Here is a 9,420-nt window from a genome sequence, read left to right on the forward strand (position 1 = left end):
TATTGGAGTTATCAGCTAGGTCAAGACAGACTGCTAATTTTTTTTCCTAAGTTTCATACTTTGTGACGTAATAATAGTATTTATGAAATTTTCACCTTCGGAGCTCGTATTTTTTTCTCTTGTTTGACATTTCGTTTTCAGACATTGATTGGTATCTTAAATCAACTACAGTAATATCTTAAATCAACTACAGTAAATTAGGCTACGTCCACGTGAATTTATCTATTATCCACGCCAGTCTTAATTCTCTTTTTAAGCTGCATACTTTTAATCAGGTATCATTGTAACTCAATTCATTTTTTTCTATACTACTGCTTGACGGAATTTTGCACTGAGTTACCTTTTATCAACTAATATAAGTAGGCTACGGTAAATTAATTTAGTTCCTAGTTTTAAATTATTACTTGCTGTGCCTAGTCAATCTCCAAAATCCTTGCTAAATTAAATATTTCATAACCCAAAATACTGTTTTGTTTATTTTTCAAAGTTTTTCGTCTATCAACTGAAAGTCGCTCCGTAGCCTAATCAGTCATATAATATGAATAAATACAATATGACTCATATTGTATTTATTCATTGCACATGTATATGTCAGTCATTTTTATAGTGTTTGTTGTAATGTCCACTACTAACATCAATTTCGATTCCAAAAACTACCTCTCTACATCAGATACCAAAAAATTCTTTCAGGAAAGTAGAAAAACAAAGCTCTCCACAGAAAAAACGTCAAAGAAAACCTTCCTCACCATCTCTGAGTATGCAAAGGTTGCTGAAATTAGTACAAAACTAAAGCATGGATCACAAAAACATTTATCAATATTTCACTTCAACACGGTTAGCTTAATAAAAAACAAATTTAAATTAGAAGAATTAATCACTCAGTTGGATTTTAAACCTAATATAATGTGCATAACGGAGACAAAACTAAAAATGGAAAATCCATTAGTTAATACAGATGAAGATAACTTTATGCAAGCTGATTCTCCAACCAATGCTGGTGGGGTTGGAATGTACCTTCATAATTCGATCATTTAGGCCTACTCTGAACGGCAAGATCTACAATTTATAATCGAAGATTGTAAAAACATGTGGATAGAGCTGTCTCATACCAATTCTAAAAAAATTATTATAAGCGTTGTATACAGACATCCATCTTACTGTAATTTTGAAGTTTTCTTAGATAAATTCAGTGATACTTTACACATGATTCAAAAAGAACGTTGTGACTTCTTCGTTTTGGGTGATTTTAACATTGATTTAGCCAAATCCAACAAAGAATCCAGAATTTCTTTTTATTTACAAACTGTAACTGCTTTGGGATGCTCAAACTTGATTAATGTGCCTACCAGAATTACCGAAAGTTCGTCAACATTACTTGATCACATTTATACTAGGAAGTGGCTGCATTTACGGCGCCGTAAATACAGCCAATCCATGCCTTTTTTCTAATCTTTACGTCGCTTTTAGTGCGCATGCGCGCTGTTGCTGAAAAAAGCTGCATATATAACTAAATTCAACTGTTTGTGCTAAGTGATTCAGTGGCGCGTGCGGTCTGCGTATGACTCGTACTCCCAAGGATATGAGTTCGATACTTCCAAGAGGTGTGTTTTTTCTTTAAGCTAAATTCTCACCTGAAGTGACTCAATCGTAAGGTTGCACATTTTTGTGGCCGTTTAGTTTGTTTTCAATTCTGAACATCACAACAAAAAAACAGTATATGACAAACATAGCAGAGATCTAGAAAAAGGTAGAAGTGACAAAACGCGGACGTTATACCGTGCATGATACCAGATAGCTGAGTGGTGAGAACGTCTGCGCGGCGTTCGAAAGGACGCGGCTGTGTCTCGGTAAAGACACTTAATGGCAAGCCAAAATAAGGTGAACAGCTGACTCGAAAACTAAATGTCACTTCGCTGCTTCCTGTTGTCTGTTGTATCGCATCTGTGATCGCAGTGTACTGTATGTTATCGCAATGGGCGCAAATAAAAACACGATTATTATTATAAAGCATGACAATCAGTTTAAAATATGGCGTCGTCATCGTGTGAGCCTCTGGGGCCGAGGGTCTATCCCTTTACCACCCCAGATTCACGATGTTCCCGGACTACACTGGAAGGCTACTACTACTAGAGAGCAGCCAGTCTTTGGTTTCGTCATCCATGACACGCAGACCTTACACTCCGTTAGGTGGCTTGAAGATGAAACAGTCATTGATGATCAGGGCCGTTGACAGGATTTCTCGGGAAATCACTATACCCGGAAGGGGGCCGGTACTTTACCATCTGACGGCTGAAGTGGCTGTTTTAACCTCTGATGGCAATTCCTTTAGATCTGATTATATTAAGATCTTGATAATGTTTGAAGTCGCGGGGAATCTTTTAAATCTGGGCCCTCTAAATATTCCGGGCCCGGGTCCAAAAGTACCACCTAGACCCCCCTGTTGATGATGTGGTCTGCGGTCTGTTCCTCGGCACCACATTCACAGAAGGAGGAAGAGGCCATTCCCCATTGGTGCATGGTTGAGCGGAAAAGCCGACGTCCTGTCTTGGTAGTGTTAGGCCGATTGGGCGTGTATCGGCGTCGGGGATCAACGAATAGAGTTTAGTGGCGTTTGACTTCGATTCAGAACTCCATTTATGGTCCGCCCAAGCAGCCGCAGAGACGTCTTGTTCTCAAACCTTTAGTTAGGCTACGTTACGATTCAATCGTTAGGCTACGCACTTTTGTGGCCGTTCAGTTTAGTTTGTTTTTAGTTCTGACCATCACAACGAAAAATCAGTTTAAAATATGGCACGGTCGTAAACACCTAAACATTTTATGAATAAGTTATAGAATGTTAAAGAAAAAAACTCACAGCCTTTTTTTCTCTTTTAAATTTATAAAAAATTTATTAAGGTGTTACGATCGTGCCATATTTTAAACTGATTTTTCGTTGTGATGGTCAGAACTAAAAACAAACTAAACTAAACGGCCACAAAAATGCGCAGCCTAACGATTGAGTCACTTCAAGTGAGAATTTAGCTTAAAAAAACACACACTTCTTGGAAGTATCGAACTAATATCCTTGGGAGTACGAGTCATACGCAGACCGCACGCGCCACTGAATCACTTAGCAAAAGCAGTTGAATTTAGTTATATATCCAGCTTTTTTCAGCAACAGCGCGCATGCGCACTAAAAGCGACATAGATTAGATGAAAAGGCATGAAACGGCTGTATTTACGGCGCCGTAAATGCAGCCACTTCCTTTATACCAGAGGTGACGAGCCTGCGGCCCGCCAAAGAATTTTGTGCGGCCCGCAAAACAATTTGACAATCGCTCATGCATTATAAACAAAAGACATCTCAAAGCTGTTTTATGCCTTCACCTTTCCTTTGCTACAGGTCGAGGCTATGACAGATGAAAATCTTAGTGTGCAGTTGAGAGTTGCCACATCGTCTGTTCCAGGGCTTCTCAAACTATGGGTCGCGACCCCAAATGGGGTCGCGCAATGAAATTTTGAGGTCGTAATGAAATAGTTTAATTTAGTCTAGTGCCAGTAGGTTGTAGTCTTGCCATGATGTCAATTGACCGCAACCGTCGGTGTGAAATGTCGAACGATAAAATATAACCAACCGTAACGATTGATGCATTGTTACGCTATCATTGCTGTAACGTGCGACCAAAAGTAACCTAACCGCTCGCATTATGATTTCAGCGGAATGGCCCGTTTCGGCTAGTCCGATTGGGCTGATCCGATTCGGCTAGTCTGATTCGGCTATTACCCTTTTCGGCTACAGCCCGATTCGGCTAGTCCGATTTGGCTGATCCGATTCGGCTAGTTCCCTATTGGGCTACAGTCTTTAGCGGTTAGTTCCCTATTCGGCATTTTTTTGAAAATCCAACGATAATCCTTCTGTAATCCAACACAATCCAACATCGTTTCTTTCGCATTCCGACAAATTTAGCGAAAAATGTTTGAATTATTAAACTTCTTTTATAGTTGAAATTATCGAAGCTTTAGATGAGTGGGGTTTTGACTTAAAGTGCAACTGCACGATCGAATTAACATAGGCTAGAATCCATTGCCAAGACATCCGGAACCTGTTGAAAAACTCACTTCCTTACAATTGAGGCCCACTGCCGAGAAACCGACCCTTTTCCCACGCTCTCTAGCGCTTCTCTCTCACGCTACCTGGAAGTAGTAAACTCGTCAACGCCACCTAGCGATATGACGTCAGTTGGAGTCGAGCTTAGTGGAAACCAAACTAGCTGAGATAGGCTTGGTTGCTAGTGAATGCGCAAATTTATAAGTAGGGATGGGCAATTCAGAATACCGAATCCAGAAGGATTCGGATCCTAAACTATCCGAATCCAAAACGGCAATAAAACCGGGCAATAAGATTCGGTTTTAAAGATATACATAAGTCTTGTGCAAGCTGTCAGCTGGATACAGTGAACTGAAAAAAAGTGTGGTCTACTCAGTTTTTTCTGTGCACTGACACCATCCGCAGTTCCGCACTTTCAAAAACATTGTGCACGCGTTGTGCGCGCACGGCACATGCAAGTCTACGTCACTCGCTCGCATGAGCAATCAAAGAAACTAAGCGCGCAATTTTCTTCACGCTTTGATGCACAATCGTGCAATTCTTTTTTTCAATCCACGTGCGTATGCGACTCTGCGATAGTTTGACTGGTGGGCGTAACAACATTGAGCAGATGCCCCCTGCTTAAGGAGTTGGCTCTGAAACACCTTAGCATATCTGCCACATCAGCATCTTCCGAGCGATTCTTTTCGACTGCGGCTTGACGGAAACTAAGCTACGCTCCCGTTCAGCGTTGCCAGATGGGGAAATAGAATATCAAATTAAAAAATTCTGGTGAAATTTAGAGGTCTTTATTGCAATGCTTTTTGACCTTGGAACCAGATAACTTTTTGGTAAAATCTGGTGAAATTTTCCCTACTAAATTTTTTTCAAGAAAGTTTTTTCAATTTTTTTAAACTTTTTAGCAAATAATCCCTGCTCGTATAGAAAACGTTTTGCAAGAGGTTTGCATATGGATGATGGCAGTGTCTTATGTCTTAAAAACTATTTGTATTTAAGCGAAATTGCTTTATTTAGGGTCAGGGCCGTAGCCATACCGCAGAGCAAGGGGGGCAATTTTTTTAGGGGGGCTGAAAAATTTGTTGGGGCAAGATCATTATAATTGTAGCTGTTGCTCGAGAATGTTGGGTTTTGCCAGGGGGGGGCGAAATTTTTTCAGGGGCAGGGGGCGATGCCCCCCTGGCTGGCTACGGGCCTGTTTAGGGTGTTTTAAATATCTGGTGAAATTTTAGTTACTTTTTGTTACCAAGCGGCTTCCATCATCTGGCAGCACTGCTCCCATTTGGCTGGAAGTCATTTAGAAATTAGAATGCCTTAATGTGTTGCATTGCAACAAACATTTACTTTGATTGTGTAGCTTTTGTGTCTGAAATTTTTTACTTTTTGTGTTGCTGGAGCCTGGAAGTTGATAGGATTTGGTATTCTGGATTCGATTCTAGATTCGGTTTAGTATTCCGGAATAATTCTGGAATAGTCAATTATTCTGAATTGCCCATCCCTAGAAGGCATTTATAGTGAAAGCGCATCTTTCAGCCAGCATTATACAAATTTAGTTGTTCATGCCTGCCTGCCAGGAGTGGTTTGCGAAGCCTATCTCCGAAGGCTAGTTTCGTAAATTACAACAGCCAAACTTGGTTATATCGAAAATATTTTGTATTGTACGGTATTGTAGGACATAGTACAGTCGACTATCATGCGATAATGCTTTAGCATTCATTGGGACTGTCTTCGGCGGTGTTGACATCTATGTTCTTTAAAAATAATCTAGATGAAGCTAAAAAAAACACCAGAATAAACCAAATTGAAGCAGAAATGAACTAAAAAATAAACCAACATAGGCTATTGCACAATACTAATGACAAATCGCATTACAAACACATGAAGCTAAACAAAAAAGACCAGAATAAACCAAATTGAAGCAGAAATAAACTAAAAGAATAAACCAACATACAATACTGATGACAAATCGCATTACGACACACAAATCGAAAACAAACCAAACCAAAAAAACACCAAATCGAAAAATAAAAATAAACCAACAAACGGTTGCAAATAAACCGGATTTCGTTTTAAAAAGACTAAAATGTTAACACTGGTCTTCGGAAACCAGCATAGTCTCCATCGTCGCTGGGATACTTTCTGCGGATAAAAGAGACAATGCACGATGGCAGCACGACTCTGTTGGACTTGCCCAGAACTTCTCCATCCAACAGCCACTCCAGCACGTGCCTATAGGCGACCAGCCTGAATTGCCTGGGAGAGGTAACAGCAAGTCGTTTAATAATGAATGGAACAATTACGCAACCAGTTGAAAGGCTGTTGAACAGTAAAGAAGTTCAAGTAAACTCACTCATTTGACAACTTTCCATCGCGTCCTCTGGGCTTGCCATCTTTTTCCCAATTCTTCCTGTCAACCCTGAAGAAGGTTTGTAGGACTGCTGGATTCACCATTGCGTGGAAGTCGTCCAACACAGTGATGCAAGAGGTGCTCTCCGCCATGCATCCTCCGTTAAGCATCCTTACACACTGCTCGATTTCGTGGCAGCAAACACATTCCTCCGCACCTAACACAACACAACGGGTACAACGACACCACTCCATCGTTAGGCGGTTTTCCGTAGAGTCTCGTCTTCCAGCATCAACCTGAACAATGTATAAAAAAACATCAATAGGGCCTACTGGTATTTCAAAAATTGGTTAATCTTGCTTGTATACGATGCACTGTATGTTGACATTATTATAGCTTCTTTAATGAGGCTGCTGACTTGATGACCCAGGTCACTTCTTGGGACGCGTGTAGTTCATATACGATATTAATTATATATAGCTCATTGGCATGCACGAGCATTATCGAGTTCACGGTAGCCTACCAGTAAATAATCATTTTCTTACCGCCAATTGTGTTCTTTCAAGTTCTTTTCGTTGTGCAAGCTCACTGTCGGAGTACTCCGGCTCAAAAAGATACGGAGCAGTTTCGCCATCGAAACATTCATCAAAATCCAGAAAGCCATCACTGTCCATTTTAATCACTAAACTATGTACTTAAAACTTAATCCTAACCTGCAGAATAATTAAGAGAGTCTAGCGAAATGGCCGAATAAAAGTGGTGGCAAATTTAATATTCTGCAGTTTGCAGCCACATCCATGCGGTAATCTTTCTCCGGTAACATTCCTAAAACCGGTGCAGCTTGCAGGAACTCTATCACAACATGTGAAAATTCACACATTGAAGCGACGATTAGAGGCACTGCGCTGAATTGAACTCCTTTCAGGTTGGTGAAAATCCGATGTTATGTCAGGGGGGGTGTTAATAGTCCGGAAAGCAGTGCGAAAAACTTCCATTTCCTCATCAGTTGTCAACAACAGTTTGTGTAGGATTTTTTTAACGCATCCTAAATAAACAAGAAACCATGTAACTTTAATGGCACCATTTTAAATGTTTGACTCAGAACTACAATAATCTAAGAAACGAAGTTGCAAGAGAAATGTTTTGTTTTAAAAGTTTTATATATTTGAAAGAAAGACTTGAAGCTTACAAGAATGTCACATAAGATTGGTTAAGATGTACCGTACCTCGCATGGCCTATGACAGCTTTGGTCTGTCCCTTAATCAACAATTTCAATGGATAAGTCAACAGACCTGGCTTATTTTTTTCAAACTCGAGATTGCAAACAGCCTATACTACCTGCCTTGACATAAAAAGCACGTGTAACAAGATCGAAGCAGCGAAAAAACCCTCTTTCCTCTAAGTCAAACACAACTAAAAGACTTGCAAAACCAATTGTCGCTTGGATCTGACTGACTCCAACTGACGTCATAATCCGCGTGTTGCGCAATGCAATCCGCCATTGCAGGAGCGTGGCCAAAAATACAAGCGCGTGGAAAACCATACTTTTGATAATTTTTATTGAGATAAATATAGCCTTAAAAAGTAAGGGCGAGGTTGGTATTTATAGATTGAAACATGCTCTTTCAGATAAAGTGCGGTCAATGTCATCGTGCAGTTGCACTTTAACCATTGAGATCTTAAAACTAAAAAGCGAATTAGATTTATTTTTGAACTATTACTGTTTGCTCAGATGAAATTGACATGTATCATGCGTCGCCGTCTGCATGCAAACTTAGAATATATTAGAATCCTCAACTATTACAAAATTCGAAATCCAACGACGCCTTCTGTTTATTTACAGTAGAGAATTTTGTATTTTGATCTCGAAGCTTTAGATGAGTGGGGTTTAGACCTAACCACTGAGATCATAAATCATATTTATGACACCGGCATAGGCGCCGACTTTTAATTTTGCACGGGGTGGCGGATAGCACAATATGGCAACCTAAAAACTTTCAAACTGCATGTTTTTGTTTTTTACTAAGCGTGTTTCGTAGATGCAATTGTCTTTTCACACCTGATTTGTAGCTCGATTATTTACAAAGCAACTTTACAACAAACCACAGGAAGTATGTCGTGAACTTTATTGTTACGTTGTCGCTCCGACATTTAACATTTGGCAAAAGTATTTTTGCGAACGGCAGCTCTGTCAATCCAACTGTTAATCAACTGGTCAAGTTGTAACCGTTAAGCTTCAGCTTGATAAACATTTAAAATTAGGATGTGGTTCTATCGCTGTTGCGTCATGGTAGATCACAAGTAGGTTTTTATGCGCCTGAATGCACTACTAAACGATCGCTCCGCCTCGCAGGTGGTGGAAGGCAACGATAAGTATATTTTCACAATGCAGACCACGTTTGGAAGCATTAATGATCTTGTTTCATTGCTTGCAAATAGATCAAACAGTTGCGACAGTTGAACGCTTTTTCGGTGGCATCTTTAAGCTGAATAAAACTGGAATGTCGGGAGTCGGGGAAAACTTTTACTGGACGACTTTTTGTAATTTTTTCTATGATGTAACAAGCAACTCCTAACTTATGTCAGACCAATAAATTCTCTCCTCAAACTTTTACAGGACAACTTTTCGTAATTTTTTCTATGATGTAACAAGCAACTCCTATGTAAGACCAATAAATTCCCGCCTCACAATTTGTCACGCATTGACACGCAATATTACATTATTACTGCATGAAGTAGATAACAAAGTAGAAATTAAAGCAAGAAGTAGATGACAGTACACTCCAATTGAAATCGGAAAATAATTCAAAATGCAAAATCTTGAGTAATTGAAAAAGGTTGCTTTCATTATTGGGAATTGGCAGGGGGTGTAGCTTTCCTCGAATAGAATCATGTAAACGTGTAAATTTGCAGAACGTTAAAACTGCTACTTTACTAGGTGCACTTTTTAAATAAAACTCAAAAAGTTTCGAAAATTGCATTTTTTTT

General features: G+C 39.6%; 1 protein-coding gene across 1 annotated transcript; it reads right to left on the reverse strand.

Moving 5' to 3' along the window:
* Nucleotides 1-5,790: 5,790 nt before the first annotated feature.
* On the reverse strand, nucleotides 5,791-7,105 carry LOC145766633 (uncharacterized). The gene is made up of 4 exons (XM_082578347.1): nucleotides 6,977-7,105; nucleotides 6,435-6,727; nucleotides 6,192-6,337; nucleotides 5,791-5,858 (listed from the first exon to the last, which is right to left on the reverse strand). Exons 1-4 carry the CDS (start codon nucleotides 7,103-7,105, stop codon nucleotides 5,791-5,793), a joined length of 636 nt encoding a protein of 211 aa, XP_082434473.1.
* Between the last annotated feature and the right edge of the window lie 2,315 nt (nucleotides 7,106-9,420).

This window comes from Aplidium turbinatum, chromosome 3 (genome assembly GCF_918807975.1).
Source record: "Aplidium turbinatum chromosome 3, kaAplTurb1.1, whole genome shotgun sequence".
NCBI lineage: Eukaryota > Metazoa > Chordata > Ascidiacea > Aplousobranchia > Polyclinidae > Aplidium > Aplidium turbinatum.

Excerpts from the sequence above, each read along its gene's own strand:
- LOC145766633 (XM_082578347.1), bottom strand. The coding sequence starts at position 7,105 with ATGGACAGTGATGGCTTTCTGGATTTTGATGAATGTTTCGATGGCGAA. Across the intron at positions 6,728-6,976 it reads TTGAAAGAACACAATTGGCG|GTTGATGCTGGAAGACGAGA; the intron begins GTAAGAAAATGA and ends TACATTGTTCAG. Across the intron at positions 5,859-6,191 it reads CGACGATGGAGACTATGCTG|CTTCATCTAGATTATTTTTA; the intron begins GTTTCCGAAGAC and ends TGTTTTTTTTAG.